At 36.6% G+C, this 17179-nt stretch overlaps 1 protein-coding gene across 1 annotated transcript; it reads right to left on the bottom strand.

Moving 5' to 3' along the window:
* Nucleotides 1-1859: 1859 nt before the first annotated feature.
* On the bottom strand, nt 1860-16677 carry LOC129013887 (stabilizer of axonemal microtubules 2-like). The gene is made up of 2 exons (XM_054450599.1): nt 16593-16677; nt 1860-2803 (listed from the first exon to the last, which is right to left on the bottom strand). The coding sequence occupies exons 1-2, from the start codon at nt 16675-16677 to the stop codon at nt 1860-1862; spliced, it is 1029 nt and encodes a 342-aa protein (XP_054306574.1).
* Between the last annotated feature and the right edge of the window lie 502 nt (nt 16678-17179).

Here is a 17179-nt window from a genome sequence, read left to right as displayed (position 1 = left end):
GGAAACTTTTAGCATTTATAAATGCAATAGAGTGTTTCTACTATACTTACTGGCATCATTCCTTTCCTTATCACTTATCTTCACACTGGAAGAGGTGAACCAGGTGATTATGCCCCCTGCTGGGGCTCCTGCCTCTAAACAGTGACTTGGCCTGGCAATTAGGTGCAAAATTACCTACATTTACCCTAAAGATTTCTTCAGAGCTGTCAGTCTTCCTAAAACTACCCTAGCGAATACTTTTTCCTTTCTGCAGATACTGTTACTGAAACCACTGTATTTACCCCATTCCAAGCTTTCCATTCTCTGTTAAGAATTTCTCAGGTGCTCATGAAGTTTTAAAGGACAAGACTCCTCACATACTACTCATAGCTCAAAGCAAGTTAGGTTATTTTACAATCCTTGATACAGGCCAGAAAATGAGGATTGGGTAAGTAATTATCCTAATTTGAAAAGGAGAAAACAAGTACAAAAAGAGATTGAGCAATTTTTTTAAACAATCCTCTACATTTGTACTTTAAGGATTAAAATGTACCATATAGTCTGATGATCAAAACAAACTCTTTTTGAGAACAGACATCATTTTACAAATAAAGACACTGAGTCTCAGAGATATGAGTCACTGTCTAAGGTAGTACAAATAGAAATCTATATTATTAGAACTTGAACTCAGGCTGGGTATAGTGTCTCATGCCTGTAATCCCAGTGCTTTGGGAAGCCAAGGCAGGATTCAAAAGCAGCCTGGCCAATATAGCAACAACCTATCTCTACAAAGTATATTTAAAAAAATAGCCAGGTGTGGTGGCACACCCTTGTAGTCCCAGCTACTTGGGAGGCTGAGGCAGGAGGATCACTTGAGCTCAGGAGGCTGAGGCTGCAGTAAGCCATGATCATGCCACTGGACTCCAGCATGGGTGACAGTGAGACCCTGTCTCTAAAAATAATAATTAGTTAGAACTTGAACTCAAGTTCTTTGATTCCCAGCACACAGAGCCTTTCCTTGCCACACCACAGTGCCTCTTGCTAACTTGAACATGGTGAAGAGCAATGCAGCAGTCTGTATACCACCAACCAAAACTTGACTCAGTGGATGCTATGTAGATGCTGTGAAGTCTGAGTAAAATGAATTCTGTTGCCTTGGAAGAGGAATCCATGTATCATTTTCAGTGTTGTCCTAGATAATCCTGATGTGCTTGATAAATGACAGCTGCTATGTGAATAACCATACAATTGCCATAATTATAAACAGAATTATAAATAATAGACTGGGGACAAGCTGCTAAGCAGTATGTTGAGTATTAAAATGGTACATATGGGAATCTATATTATTCAACCTTCCAAAATGCACATTAAAGAACAATCTTGGTTAAAATATCAATACAAAATGGTTTTAAGATTCTGATTTCTTATAATACATTTTCCAATTTTCTTGTTTAAAAATATAAAACATGATTTATTATATCGGCCGGGCGCAGTGGCTCACGCCTGTAATCCCAGCACTTTGGGAGGCCGAGGCGGGTGGATCACGAGGTCAGGAGATTGAGACCATCCTGGCTAACACGGTGAAACCCCATCTCTACTAAAAATACAAAAAATTAGCCGTGTGTGGTAGTGGGCACCTGTAGTCCCAGCTACTCGGGAGGCTGAGGCAGGAGAATGGTGTGAACCCAGGAGGCGGAGCTTGCAGTGAGCTGAGATTGCACCACTGCACTCCAGCCTGGGCAACAGAGCGAGACTCCCTCTCAAAAACAAACAAACAAAAAGATTTATTATATCATAAATTTTTTTCACTACAAAAATTGAGTTTTCTCTTGGAAAACCAACAACTTGCTAGTAGCTTCCTTTTAAGCACATTTTGGTTATTAGAAGGCCTTCACTGTGGGAGTAATCTTGCGGAAGAATTTATGACCTTGGGAATTTGTGTTTTCAAAAATATAACCTGGAGGAGAGGGATAGCTAGCTGGGCAAATTTCCTGTTTTTTCGGTGTGTACTCTACAGAGTACATGGTTACATCATCAAATGGAACAGAACTCTTAAAAGCAATATTTAAAGGTTTGCAACTCTCTGTTGGGATCAATTCATGTGGCACATAGTGAGATCTGAAAGTGCTCAAACCATCAAATTTTCCAGATGGGTTGGGAATCTGCTGCTGCTTCTTAATAAGTCCTTGATGATGACTTTCCCATGCTGGAAAATCTTCTTTCATGGTGCTTTTTCCTTGGAAAGGAAAATTGTTACTTCTTTTTTGAGAAACTGGCCTGATGGGAACAACACGGTTGGCCTGATACGGAACATAATCAAGGTGGCTTGTGCTGTTTAACAGCATGCTACCTGTAGGAGGCACATACTCTGGTACTTTCTTGACCTCAGCTGGTGGGATTTCCCATGGCTGAAAACTTTCACGGAATTCAGTGCTTCCTTCAAACCGAGCATTCTGGGTCACTCTGGTGTGTACAGGTCTGCAGATTTTTGCAGTTTCACCAGTAAGACCCTGAAAGTCATACCGGTGAGTTGTGAGATCCTCAAAGCGTTGGTCAGTTGGTTTGTAAACTTCTTTTGGCCTTTCAAACTTGAGTTCAAGCTGATGAGGTATATAATCAAGGCGATGACTTGTAATACCATTAAAAGGGGCTGTAGAACGTTTGACCACAGAGGAGGGTTTAAAGCTTTGCCTAGGCTTTATCTCCTGAGGAACAAAGTCATCCTGGAATGTAGTTGAATTTTCAAATTTCACAGTGGGGGGTTGGTAAGTTTGTTCTGGCTTATAAAGTTCACTTTTATGAAGGTCCCAAGCTCTATAATCATCTTGAAAATTAAAACAAAGCAAAAACATTTTTAAATGCTGAAGAAAACAACCATCTTCTAAAAATCATAACTGACTTCTCTCATTGCCAAACATCTTTCCATTTCCTTTAGAAATCTAAACAATAATATCAGAATACAGTTTCTCTGATTCCTTTCAGATTCGTTCTTTTTCTTCATTTCCACCTTCCTCTACCCATCTCCTCACTTTAATACATATAACTTTCCACTTTCAGATTCATCTGATTACATAACAAAGGAAAAGCACATCTGAGCCTGATTGTGGATAGTTCTTGAAAGCCAAAAGGACTGTGTTGTAGGTGAGGACAGAGTTTAGGAGATTATGGTTGTATTCCTAGGAAGTGGTTGGGATTTTAATTACAACTCACAAAATGCTAAGGTATGTCTAAAATCTGGGGCTTGAAATAAAATCAAGTGCCCTCACATGTGGGCAATAGTAATACAGGTATTACTCCTTGCTTTGGAGAGACTCATCAAAGGGGAGAAAATTTTAATTCTGGTATACTCTAGGAAGCCTACAGAAAGAACTCCTTGAGCAAAGATGCAGGGTAACTTGTGCTATCCCAGAAAGATCACTGGCTTCAACTTTCCCTCATGAAATGGACTTTAAGGCATTCCCAAAAGAGAGAGAGGGCCTTCTAGAGGCCAGAGGCCTTAACTGAATGCCTTCAGAGGTGTTTGAAATTGTAGAATTTCAAGTGACCGTTAGAGCAGAGTTCTGGGGTTTGGAAGTTAAATAACCTTAAGCCTACTTCCTGCAGTTTACCTAGACTGTGGAGCATTTTGGGTCACTCTGGTGTATACAGAATGATGACTTGTAACACCATTACAAGTCGGTAATGGTACACTTCACTAAAACTGAAATGCTTATATTTCAACTAACGATTATTTGTGTTTTCTATTTCTCCATGAGGAAGATAGTAAGCTAGGAAATACCATAGAATTGACTTCAGGCCAAAATATGTATTTCTAAATACCAAAAGTTAATTTATAAAAGATAGAAATTTATTACACAAGATAATATACTAAAATCTGGACTAAAGTCTATGCAATATTTACAGGAAAGGTCAAACCTTGAAAACTTATTATGGTGGATATCTTCTTCGAAGAGAAAAAATGCTTACCCATTTCTGCCAAAATGGCCAAGTTTTGGACTAAATGATTAAGTTACTAATGTCTGGATGAGGGAGTGCACCTGACTCAAGAATAGGCGACCTTTAGGCTAGCAGAGACCTATAAGACAAACTGACAGAAAAGATGAGCTAGATCAAGCATTCTTATTCTTGTAAACCTAAAATTGAAAATAATGAGTGAGATAGAAATGGGAGAATTGAAAAGGATGCCAGGAAGTAGAGCCGAAGAACTATGGAAAGCTGAAGTTACATTCAAAACAGACCTGTAAGGAAACAGAAATGATAACTAGGCAGAGATGGCCAGTTAGTAAAGTGGCAATCAGAGCAGATGAGTGAAGGGAAGTGATGATGCTGTGAGAGAAATCATGTAGCTCATTGTGGAGATGAAAGGAAAAGCTGTTCCTTCAAGCTCCCTGGGCACCTGATAGCTTTCCATTTTCAGTTCACATGAAGCTTTACCAGAGTCTTTTTTTCTTGAGGTACCATGAGGGAATCTCTCTTCTTTGCAAACTGAAGCATAAAAGTATAACACTATTTTTCACTAGCTAAAAGGAATCACAGATGTTATTGAAGGTTTATAGTTCCACACAATCATATAGGGAGAATTCTTGCTACCACGCAAGAGAAAAAAGATTCTCATTATAAGAGAGTAAACAGAAGAGAATATTTCTCCCTCACCAAACCAGCTTTGGTTTTCAAAATGGAAGCAAGAATTTGGACACTGAGAGATGGATGTGATAGCATACAATAGTATGAATGTAAGTTCTACATAATTGCAGAAAATTGATTTTCTCTTTATAAATATGCCTATGCTCATATGCCTGGAATATTTATTATCTGTTATGGAATATTTGATAACATTCCAGCAGCATCTTTAAAACATCATAATCTTTATCATCTGTGTTTAGTATTTTATGATACTTATGGAAAAACAAACAAGAAATCAATGCTGTCCACATCTAACAATGCAGCCTGGTTATGTGGCAGCTCCACTATTGCCCTTGTTAGATGTTTCCTCAGCTCACTTTTTATGTCTAGCCACTAAAATCTGGTTAGAAAGTTTATTCTCTTCTGAACAGGTTTAAGTCCAGGAAGTGCCTGAATGCACTTGCCCACTATTTGTATACACAGCTCCAACCCCATTTTAATATAGTGAGCTGTTCTAGGTTCTTCTTTGAGGACAAAAGTCTTGAGTTGCTTGTGCTAGTTCTTTTTCCTGGTACTTGGGACTGCTCCCTGTGGTGTCTTGTGGTACCAAGGAATTGGAAACTACTTTTAGAAAGTCAGGGGACATCATCCTCGGCCTCAGCTTTTTCAATCTACATATCACCAATCTACTCCCATGGTTTTAATACTACCTGTAAGGTGGTGACTCCCAAACTTGAATCCCTACTTCAGACCTCCCTTCAAACACCAACCCACATATTTATCCACCTACTAGACATCTTTATTTGGATGTCCCTCAGATAAATGAAAACTTAGCATGCCCCAATTAATTATCTCACTCAGACTTACATTCCCCAGAAAATAACATATCAACAAAGTTTCTATTATGAATTTGGCAACTCAGGCTAAGGTTCTGTTTAATTGACTTTCTCTCCCTCATTTCCTTCTCTCCTTTCCAAGTAGTTTTCAAATACTGTTGATATTACCTTCTAAATATTAATTTCTTCCTTCTTGAAGCAAACATGGAATGAATGGCAACCTGATAAAATTGTCGAAAATAAGAAAAAGAAAAAAGAAGAGGCCACAATGTAAAGTAAACGTCTATAAGGTCTGTAGTGCTATTCTCTTTCATTCTTGATATTTGTAATTGGTGTCTTCTCTCTTTTGGTTTATTAACTTTATTATCTTTTAATAGAACCAATTTTTGGTTTGTTTTTCTCTATTGTTTTTCTGTTTTCAAATTTATTGATTGCTGCTGTTATCCTCATTTATTTCCTTCTACTTTGCTTTGGATTTAATTTGCTCTTATTTTTCTAGTTTCATACAATGAAGGTTTAGACTATTGATTTAAGACTTTCTTTTCTAATATGAACCTTAAATGCTATAAATTTTCCTCAAAGCATTGCTTTAGATGCATCTCAGATTTTGGTATACTATATTTTCATTAAATTCAAAATATTTTCTAATTTCTTTTACTTTTGCTTAAAACCATTCGTTATTTAGAAATTTGCTGTGTAATTTCCAAATATTGGGGGATTTTCCAACTTTTTTCTATTATTGATGTTTAATTCAATTCTGTTATGATCAAAACCACAGATTGCATGATTTCAATTCTTTTATGTTTGTTAAGGTTTGTTTTATGGCTCCGAATATAGTTTATCTGAATGAACGTTTCATTTGCACTTGAAAAGAATGTGTATTCTGTTATTGTTGACAGAAGTGCTTTGCAAGTGTCAATTTGGAAAACATTGTTAATAGTGTTGTTCAGGTCTTTATATCCTTATTCATTTCCTGTCTATGTTCTATAGATTACTTAAAGAGAGTGTTGAAGTCTCCAACTACAAATGCATGTTTTTACATTTCTTATGTTAGTACTATAAGTTTATATTTTGTGTATTTGAAGCTCAAGTGTTAAGGGCATACACATTTAGAATTTTGTGTTTGGGAAATGGAAGGTGAGTGTGTGGTGGTTTCTCTGTTGTTCTGGTTCAGCTTCAGTCTTAGGCAGTCCCTGTGCCCCCGGGCCTCATTAGCAGCGCTATCTCAGTGCACCTGCTCCTTCACTTGATGTAGTAGGTCTCTAATTGTTACTCCCGAGACAGTTTCTGTTCTTTCTTCATGTTCAAGGTTTGGTTTTATTTTGCTTCTTGTTGTTGTTTTTCTTTATCTTTCCTCAAGGTACAATACATCTTCAGCTATTCATTGGGGTCGTCAGAGTGATGTCTCTCCCACAGTGGATTAACGCTTTTGTTCTGTAGGTTAGAGTCATTCAAATGGAGCTTCCTGCTTTTTTTTTCTTTTGCAACAACAACCATTCTTCTCTCCATGCCCGTGCTACGAAGGAAACTTTCTGTGGCCTCCAGCCTTTCTCCCAATCTTTCTGATGATCATAGAGTGAACATCCATAGGGAAGAGTCTATGAGTGGTTTTGAACTCCCCCTTTAGTGTCTGAAGTTCTCAGAGCTTCTATACTCTCACAGTAGTTCACACTCAAGTCTTTAGCAACTAAAGATGTAAATGATTTATTTTATCCACTTTTGTAACAGCTAGTCTTCATTCCATGCCCTGCTTTGGGTGAAACAGTGCTTGCCTCCTGTCTCAACTGGGTGGAAGTTGTTTTTCCTTAATGTCAGGCTAATTGGTTAACCTGTGATCTCAGGTTTCTAAAGGATTCATACAAATTTATGATTTTGTAGATTATCTGGCTTTTTCTTATTGTTATGTTGGGGACATAATCTTTCTGACTTTCTGCATCCTACACAGAATCTGAAAATTTTGGAATTCTTTATGGTGAGGTTTAAAATTACACCTTCAATTCTACAAATTCAATTTCCTTTACAGATATAGGGCTATTTTGACTTTTTATTTCTTCTTGGGTTACTTTTGGTAAATTGTATTTTTCAAAAAATTTATCCATTTTATGTAAGTTGTAAATTATTGGCATATTTTTAAAAATAATATCTTTTTAATGTGTGAAAAATCAATCTTTGAGTTTTAATCAAAATATTTTGTTCATTTACACTTAATGTAATGATCTAGCTGGGCTTAAGTTGACTGTATTGCTATTTGCTTTTGATTTTTCCCTTCTTTGTTCCCATACCCCTTATTTCCTGCCTTCTTTTGTATTAATAAATGGCATTTTTATTATTCTACTTTACTATTAGAATTTTATCTTTCTATGTTTTAAAAATAAAAATGAATTTTTGACTTGTCATGAGATTTTTCTGGCTCAAACTTAAATGGACATTTTTACCACGTCTAGCATGGAAGAACCTGTAAGCAATTTAATTCTATTTAACTCCTCTTGCCTTTTGTACCACTGTTCTAACGTATTTTACTTTCATATTCGTGTAAAAACATAATATAGTAATTTTGACTTTAAGTTGTCAATATTCTTTTATATTTACCCACATATTCACCCTTTCCATGTGCTTCATTCCTTCCTGCATTTCATGCTTCTATCTGGAATAAGTTTCCTTTTAACTGAACAATTTCCTTTAATACTTTTTGTAGTAGGTATCTCAGCTTTTTCTTTTTTGTCTGAAAACATTTTTACTTTGCTTAAATTTTTAAAGGGCATTTTTGCTAGATATACAATTCTCAGATTTGCTGGCTTTAAAATTCTAGATCCTTCTGGCACCTTTAGCACTTTTAAAGTGTCATGTCACTGTCATGTAACTTCCATAGCTTCTGTTGAAAAGTCACGTATCATTCTGTTTAAAAGTCAGATATAACTTTTTCTTTTTGTAGATAACGTATAGTTTTTCACTTGCTACTTTTAAGACTTTGTCTTTACTTGGTTTTCCGAAGTTTGACAATAGTTGTCTAGGGTGGTTTCCTATGTGTTTATTTTGGAGTTTGCTGAGCTTCTTGAATCTGTGGGCTGATTCTTTCATCAATTTTGGAAAAGTCTTGACCATTATGTCTTCAAATATTTCCTGGTTCTTCATAGGCCTCATAACAGTTTACTATATGCTAGATGTTGTGTATAAGAGAATTGTAAAAACTAAAATCAATGTTATTTTCAACAGGAGACAATTTGTTCTTTCCTATGGTAAAATACAGGGCAGGTCACCTCATTCTTACCAGAATCTGAGCTAGATTAGGGCTCAATGGCACCTTTAGTTAGACATAGTCTTACTCTAGTTTCAAATGTCTCAAGAACAAGACTTGAGATGTGTTTGTAGTAAGGCCCTCATTCTAGTGGAACTCTCTTCTAAGCACTTACTCTCAAATAAGACTGTGGTATATTCCTGTGGGATTTTTCTGGCCCAGCCTCTCAGCACACCATACTCCCTTCCCTGCAAACACGTAGTGAATGTCTCACATTGAAAACCAGCCATGTATCTAGGGCTCTTCTAGATTTCAATTAGTCCTATCAGCCCACATTCAAGTGTTCCACTGCTTTCTCTTTCCCCTACTATAGTTTCTCTGCTTATGCCAAGCTCAATCCTCAGCATAGGCCTAGACTTGACAAGTGTTCCCAGAGAAGTAAATGGCTGGCCATATCAACTCACTGAGGAAGGGCTCCTATCTCTCTGAAATTTTAGTTTTTTGCTTCTACAGCTGTCTGGTGCCCTTAAAAGAAGATTTTAAAAAATCTATACTTATGTCAAGCCCCTCAGCCTGGCAATCAAGGTTCTTCCCAAACTGATCTCAATCTACCTTTATAGAATTACACCCCAATCTCTCATCCCTGAAACCTTCTGGTCCTCACCATGTGTACCGAATAACTTTTATTTTTTGGTTCAATGCTTTTTTACTCATTTCATACCAGTTTTTAGAAAATTCCTCCTCTTTCTATATATCAATACTTACTAGTCTCTGATGCATTCCCAGACTGGCCTGAAGTGATAATTCACCAAGTATAAATTCTTGAAGTACTGTTTGTTCCACTAATTTTCCAGTGAATTATGTCTTCCCCTAATGATATCTCATATTTATTTATAGTATGGCAATTTCATTTTTCATGCTATTGTTTTTTTAAACTCACAATTATAAAGTTTCTTTTTATATAGTCCATATTTTATTTTTAAATAAAAATTGTATATATTTAAAATTTACATGAGGTTTTATATATACACACACAGTAAAATGATTACTAAAGTGAAAAACATATCCATCTCCTCACAGTAACCTTTGTGTGTGTATGCATGTGTGTGCATGTGTGTGTGTGGTGAGAGCACCTGAAATATACTCTCAGCAGATTTCCAGTATACAGTACAGTATTATTAACTAGAGTCATGATGCTGTACATTAGATCTCTAGATTTATTCATCCTATACAACTTCAACTTTATACCTCTTGCCCAATATTTCCCAGTTTCCCCCACTTCCCTGCCCCTGGTAACCATCATTCTATCCTGTGCTTCTATGTATTCAACTCTTTTAGATGTATACATTATTATTACGTATATTATTACATAATATATAATGGAATATATGTGTACTATATATATTCAGACATATATTTACACATCACATTTATTTATTCATTGATTGATGCACATTTAGGTTGCTTCTTATCTAGGTTACTGTGAATAATGCTGCAATAAATAAGAGTGCAGCTATTTCTTCAAGATACTGATTTCATTTCCTTTGGGTATACACCAGAGGGGATGTTGCTGGATCATATGAAAGTTCCATTTTTAATTTTTGAGAAAACTTCATATTGTTTTCCATATGGCTATACCAGTTTACATTCCCACCATGTACAAGAATTCCTTTTTCTCCATATCCTAACACCTGTAATGTTTTATCTTTTCTATAATATACATCATATCTCATTGTGGTTTTGATTTGCATTTATCTGGTGATTGGTGACGTTGAGTACCTTTTCATGTATCTATTGGCCATTTGTATGTCTTCTTTGGAAAAATGTTTACTCAGGTACTTTGGTCAATTTTTAATCCAATTTTTTTTTTGCTATTAAGTTGGGTAAGTTCCTTATTTTTTTGAATATTGACCCTTTATGTGATACATGGTTTGCTCATATTTTCTACCAATTCATAAGCTGCATTTTTTTTTGTTGTTGATTGTTTGCTTGCTGTACAGACACTTTTTAGTTTGGTGTAATCCATTCATCTATTTTTGTTTTTGTTGCCTGTGTTTTTGGAGTCATATCCAAAAAACCATTGGCAAGGTCAAAGTCAAAGAAATTCCCTATGTTTTCTTCTAGGAATTTTATGGTTTGAGGTCTTGTGTTTAAGTCTTCAATTCACTTTGAATTGGTTTTTGTGTATGGAATAAGAAAAGACTCCAATTTCATTCTTTCATATGTGGATATTCAGTTTTCCCAATACCATTTATTTCACTTATTTTAATTTCAGATTCAGGGATTATATGTGAAGGTTTGTTACTTGGGTATATTATGTGATGCTGAGGTTTAGCCTTCTAATGATTCCATCATTCAATTAGTGAACATAGTACCCAACAGGTAGTTGTTCGACCTTTGCACCCTCCTCTCCCTTTCTCCTTTTGGAATCTCCAGTGTTTATTGTTTCCATCTTTGTGGCCATGTATACCAAAGTTTAGCTCCCACTTACAAGTGTGAACACACAGTATTTGGTTTTCTGTTTCTGTGTTAAATTACTTAGAATAATTACCTCCAGTTGTATCCTTGTTCTTGCAAATAATATTTCATTTTTTTATGGCTGCATGGTATTCCATGGTATATACATACTGCATTTCCTTTATCTGATCCACCATTGATGGGCACCTGGGTTGATTCCATGTCTTTGCTATTGTGAAAAGTGCTACAATGAATGTACAAGTGCAGATAGAATGATTTATTTTCCTTTGGATATATACCCAGTAATGGGATTGCTTGGCTGAATGCTATTCTAACTGGTTTGAGATGGCATCTCACTGTGGTTTTCATCTGATCATTAGTGATGTTGAGAATTTTTTCATGTCCTTTGCCCACCTTTTAATGTTATTTTTTCTTGTTGATTTATTTAACTTCCTTATAGATTCTGGATATTAATCCTTTGTTGGATGCATAGCTTGTGAATATTTTCTCCTATTATGTAGCTTGTTTGTTACTCTGTTGATAGTTTCTTTTCCTGTGCAGAAGCTCTTTAATTTAATTAAATCCCATTTTGTCAATTTTTATTGCATTTGCTTTTGAGCACTTAAGATATAAATTTTTTGCCTAAGGCAATGTCTAGAAGAGTATTTCCTAGGTTTTCTTTTAGGATTTTTATAGTTTGAGGACTTACATTTAAGGTTTTAATCCATCTTGAGTTAATTTTTGTATATAGTGAGAAGTAGGTGTCCAGTTTCATCCTTCTGCATATGGTTGGCCAGTTTTTCCAGCATCATTTATGGAATAGGGATTCCTTTCCCCATTGTTAATTTTTGCCAGTTTTGTTGACAATTAGGTGGTTGTAGGTGTCTGGATTAATTTCAGGGGTCTCCATTCTGTTCCATTGGTCTATGTGTCTATTTTTGTACCAGTACCATGCTGTTTTGGTTACTGTAGCTTTGTAGTTTAGTTTGAAGTTGGGAGATGTAATGCCTCTGGCTTTATTCTTTTTGTTTAGGATTGCCTTGGCTATTCAGACTCTTTTTGGGTTCTATATAAATTTGAGAATCATTTTTCTCTAATTCTGTAAAAAAGTGATATTGCTAATTTGGTAGATTGCTTTGGGTAGTAGACATTTTAGTGATATTGAATCTTCCTATCCATGATCATGGAATGCTTTTCCATTTGTGTAGTCTATGATTTCTTTCTCCTTGTAGAGATCTTTCACCTCCTTGGTTAGATGTATGCCCAGGTACTGTGAGTGTGTGTGGCTACTGTAAATGGGATTATGTTCTTGATTTGGTTCTCAGCTTGAATATTATTGGTGTGTAGAAATGCTACTGATTTTTGTATATTGATTTTGTATCCTGAGACTTTGCTGAAGTCATTTATTAGGTCTAGGAGTCTTTTGGCAGGATCTTTAGGGTTTCTTACGTATAAATTATACTGTCAGCCAAGAGAGATAATTTGACTTCCTCTTTTTCTATTTGGATGCCTTTTCTTTCTCTTGCCTGATTGCTTTGGCTAGCACTTCCAATACTATGTTGAATATGAGTGATACGAGTGGGCATCCTTGTCTTGTTCCAGTTCTCAAAGGGAATGCGTCCAGATTTTTGTCCATTCAGTATGATGTTGGCTGTGGGTTTCTCATAGATGGCTCTTATTATTTTGAGTTGTGTTCCTTCAGTGCCTAGTTTGTTGAGAGTTTTTATCATGAAGGGATGTTGAATTTTATCAAATGCTTTTTCTGCATCTATTGAGATGATCATATGATTTTTGTTTTTAATTCTATTTATGTGGTGAATCACATTTATTGATTTGCATATGTTGGACCATCCTTGCATCCCAAGAATAAAACCCACTTGACTGTGGTGAATTAACTTTTTGATGTGCTGCTGGATTTGGTGTGCTAGTATTTTTTGAGGATTTTTTCATCTGTGTTCAGGGACAATGTAGTTTTCTTTTTTGTGTTTTTGTCAGATTTTGGTATCAGAACCCTACTAGTTTCATAGAATGAGTCAGAGAGGAGTCCCTCTTCCTCAATTTTTTGGAATACTTTCACTAGGATTGGTACCAGCTGTTCTTTGTATGTCTGCTAGAATTCAGTTGTGAACACATTTGGTCCAGGGCTGTTTCTTTTTTTTTTTTTTTTTTTTTGGTTGGTAGGTTTCTTACTACTGATTCAATTTCCTTACTTGTTATTGATCTGTTCAGGATTTCTCTTTCTTCCTGATTCAATCTTGGGAATTTGTGTTTCCAGGAATTTATCCATTTCCTCTAGAATTTCTAGTTTGTGTACATAGAGATGTTCATAATATTCTCTGAGGATCTTTTGTATTTCTCTGGGATCCGTTGTGATGTCACTTTTGATTGTGCTTATTTGGATGCCTTTTTTTTTTGTTAATCTAGCTAGTGGTCTATAATCTTGTTTATCTTTTCAAAAAGTGAACTTTTTGCTTCATTGATCCTTTGTACGGTTTTGGGGGTCTCAATTTCATTCAGTTCTGCTCTATTTTAATTATTTCTTCTGCTAGCTTTGGGTTTAGTTTGTTCTTATTTTGCTAGTACTTTTGGTTGCAAGGTTAGGTTGTTAATTTGAGATATTTCTATCTTTTTGATGTAGGCATTTAGCACTATAAACTTTCCTCCTAACCTTGCTTTTGCCACATCCCAGTAGTTTTGGTATGTTGTGTCTCAATTTTTATTTATTTCAAATACTTTTTTTTTTTGAGATGGAGTCTTGCACTGTTGCCCAGGCTAGAGTGCAGTGGCACAATCTCGGCTCACTGCAACCTCTGCCTCCCGGGCTCAAGCAATTCTCCTGCCTCAGCCTCCCAAGTAGCTGGGATTACAGGCACCCGCCACCATGCCCAACTACGTTTTTGTATTTTTAGTAGAGACAGGGTTTTACCATGTTGGCCAGGCTGGTCCCGAACTCCTGATCTCGTGATTTGCCCACCTCGGCCTCCCAAAGTGTTGGGATTACGGCATGAGCCACCATGCCTGGCCTCAAATACTTATTAAATTTCTGCCTTAATTTCATTGTTTACCCAAAAGTCAGTCAGGAGCAAGTTGTTTAGTTCATGTATTTGTGTGGTTTTGAGATTTCCTCTTGGTACTGATTTCTATTTTTATTCTACTGTGGTCTGAGAAGATACTTTGTATTATTTCAATGTTTTTGAATTTATTGAGACTTCTTTTATGACTGAGAATGTGGTCAAACTTAGGGTATATTCCATGTGCAGATGAGAAGAATGTATATTCTGGGGTTGTTAGGTGGAGTATTCTGTAGATCTCTATTAGGTCCAATTGGTCAAGTGTTGAATTTAAGTCCAGAATTTCTTAGTTTTCTGTTTTGATGATCTGTCTAATGCTGTCATTGGGGTGTTGAAGTCTCCCACCGTTTTAGCGTGACTGTCAAAGTCTTTTCTTAGGTCTAGAAACATTTGTTTTATAAATCTGAGTGCATATATAATACATTTAGGATAGTTAGGTGTTCTCATTGAACTGCACTCTTTATTATTATGTAATTAACGCCCTTCTTTGCCCCTTTTTACTGTTGTTGGTTTAAAGTCAATTTTATCTGATACAAAAATAACAACTCCTGCTTTTTTTGTTTTCTATTTGTGTGGTAGATCTTTTTCCATCTTCTACTTTGAGCCTATGGGTGTTGCTGCATGTGAGATGGGTCTCTCAAAGATAGCAGAAGGATGGGTGTTTTTTTTTTTTTAATCCAATTTGCCACTCTGGGTCTTTTAAAAAGAGCATTTAGGCCATTTACATTCAAGGTTAATATTGATATATGGGGGCCGGGCATGGTGGCTCATGCCTGTAATCCCAGCACTTTGGGAGGCCGAGGCGGGCGGATCACCTGAAGTCAGGAGTTCAAGACCAGCCTGACCAATATGGTCTCTACTAAAAATACAAAAATTAGCTGGGCATGGTGGTGGGTGACTGTAGTCCCAGCTACTCAGGAGGCTGAGACAGGAGAATTGCTTGAACCCAGGAGGCAGAGGTTGCAGTGAGCTGAGATCGTGCCACTGCACTCTAGCTTGGGTGACAGAATGAGACTCCGTCTCAAAAAATATCTATATATATATCTATATATAGATATAGATAGATAGATAGATAGATAGATAGATAGATAGATAGATATGTGGGGTTTTGTTCCTGTCATACATAGTTCCTTTGTAGTCTCGATTGTGTAGTTGCTTTATAGGGTCTATGGCCTATGTGCGTGCAAGCCAACACTATTGAAAAGACTATTCTTCCTCCATTGTGTATTCTTGGCACCCTTGTCAAAAACTAGCTGGCTGTAATATGCTTGGGTTTATTCTGTGTTTTCTGTTCTGTTTCATTGATCTATATGTCTGTTTTTATGCCAGTACTATGTATTATTTTGGTTACTATAGCTTTGTAATATAATTTGAAATCACAAAGTGTGATGCCGGAAACTGCTTGGTACATAGTAAGATCAATATGGTAGCCACTACTATTACTACTGCAAGACTTCACGGATTGCTTTTTTCTTCTGGACTCTATTGGCACGTGACTTATTTTGTGATTAAACTGTCTTGTGTTAATCAATATTTGCTGCGTATGTCTGTAAGTTTCCCAAAGAAACCCAAAACCCTCACTAAATTATTCTATTCACAACATAACTTCTTAGACTAATTAACTGTTTTCTCACCCGCTCCAATCCATTTCAGTCTGGTTTCCAGCACTGCCACTTCCCTAATACAGCTCTAAGGTTCACAGTGTCTTCCATGTGATTAAATTCATCGAACGTTTTTAGTCCTCATCTTACTTGACGTCTCCAACAGTAATTGACATTACTGTCCACACTGTCTGTTTCTAGGAAACTTTCTCTTCCTGACTTCCTGATTATTTCTTTCCAGTCTCCTATGCAGCTTCATCTACCTCTACTCAGTCATTAAATACATGTTAGCGTTCCTCAAGACTTGGACCTACCTACACAGTCTTCTTCTCATCCACTGTTCACTCCTGAGGATAACTCTTCTACTCCCACAGCTTAGATCACTACCTAGATCGAAATAACCCTCAAATTTACATCTCAGCTTAGACCTCTTCTCTGAGCTCCATACCAGTATCTACGATGGTCTCTTGGATATTCAATGGCAACTCAAAACTTAATATGTCCCAAATCAACTCGCTATTTCCCCTCAATAAATGTGGTCCTTTTTGCTTTTTCTCTGTTTAAGTGAACACTATCACCATTGTTTCAGACGCATAGTCAGAAATCTAGGACTCATCCTTTATACCTTACTACTCTCCCCTATCTAGTCCATCATCAACTGCTGTCAATTTTGCCTCATAAATATCTCTCAAATCTAACCACTTTTCTCCACATCTGCCACTACCATAATATGCAAAGTTTTTGCAATAGCTTATTTGAATCTCTTTAATAACTTTTGAAACTCATTTACCCACATCCACTCTAGTTCTCCCTCCAATCTTTTCTCCACATGGCACCTGAAGTAATTCTTTCCCATGTAAATCTGATGAGGTCATTCTTGCCCTCCTCTCCCTAGCCTCTTCCTTATCTCCCTTCCTCCTCCACTCCACCCTCCACCAAAAAAACAAGACAGAAAAGAAACCTTCATGGCTTATCACTGTAAGGACATAGACAACATGGAACATGGCTTAAAGGCTCTGCCTGGCCTCCTTCACTAGTCTCAACCCTCACTGTGCTTCCTCTTGCTTTCTCTGCTCCAGCTGGCTTTCTCTGATAATTTTCTCTTTGCCATGCTCCTTCCTGCTACATGCTACTCTCTCTCTCTCTCTGCTTGGAATGCATTTCCTTCCCCCTCTTAATCCAGTTAATTTAACATCCTTCAGGTTTTGACTCATTTTTCTCATTCCCCTGATAAAGTCAAACTCTTGTTCTGGCTGTCAAGGCATCTGTGCCTGTCCTTCATAGATTTTATCACTGTTGCAATTTTAGACTTATTTTGAGTAATGTTTTTGATTACCATTTCTAATAGATTGTAATATCTGTCAGCACAGAGATCAT

The sequence above is a fragment of the Pongo pygmaeus genome, chromosome 16 (assembly GCF_028885625.2).
Source record: "Pongo pygmaeus isolate AG05252 chromosome 16, NHGRI_mPonPyg2-v2.0_pri, whole genome shotgun sequence".
Classification (NCBI taxonomy): domain Eukaryota; kingdom Metazoa; phylum Chordata; class Mammalia; order Primates; family Hominidae; genus Pongo; species Pongo pygmaeus.
The sequence above is the reverse complement of the archived record's forward strand: the minus strand, read 5'-3'. Positions and strand labels throughout refer to the sequence as shown.

Bases quoted from the DNA above. Each gene is read 5' to 3' on its own strand.
- LOC129013887 (XM_054450599.1), bottom strand. From the start codon at position 16,677: ATGACCTCATCAGATTTACATGGGAAAGAATTACTTCAGGTGCCATGT. The intron at 2,804-16,592 runs GTAAATGAGTTT...TTAATTTTCAAG, and splicing joins GAGAACTAGAGTGGATGTGG to ATGATTATAGAGCTTGGGAC.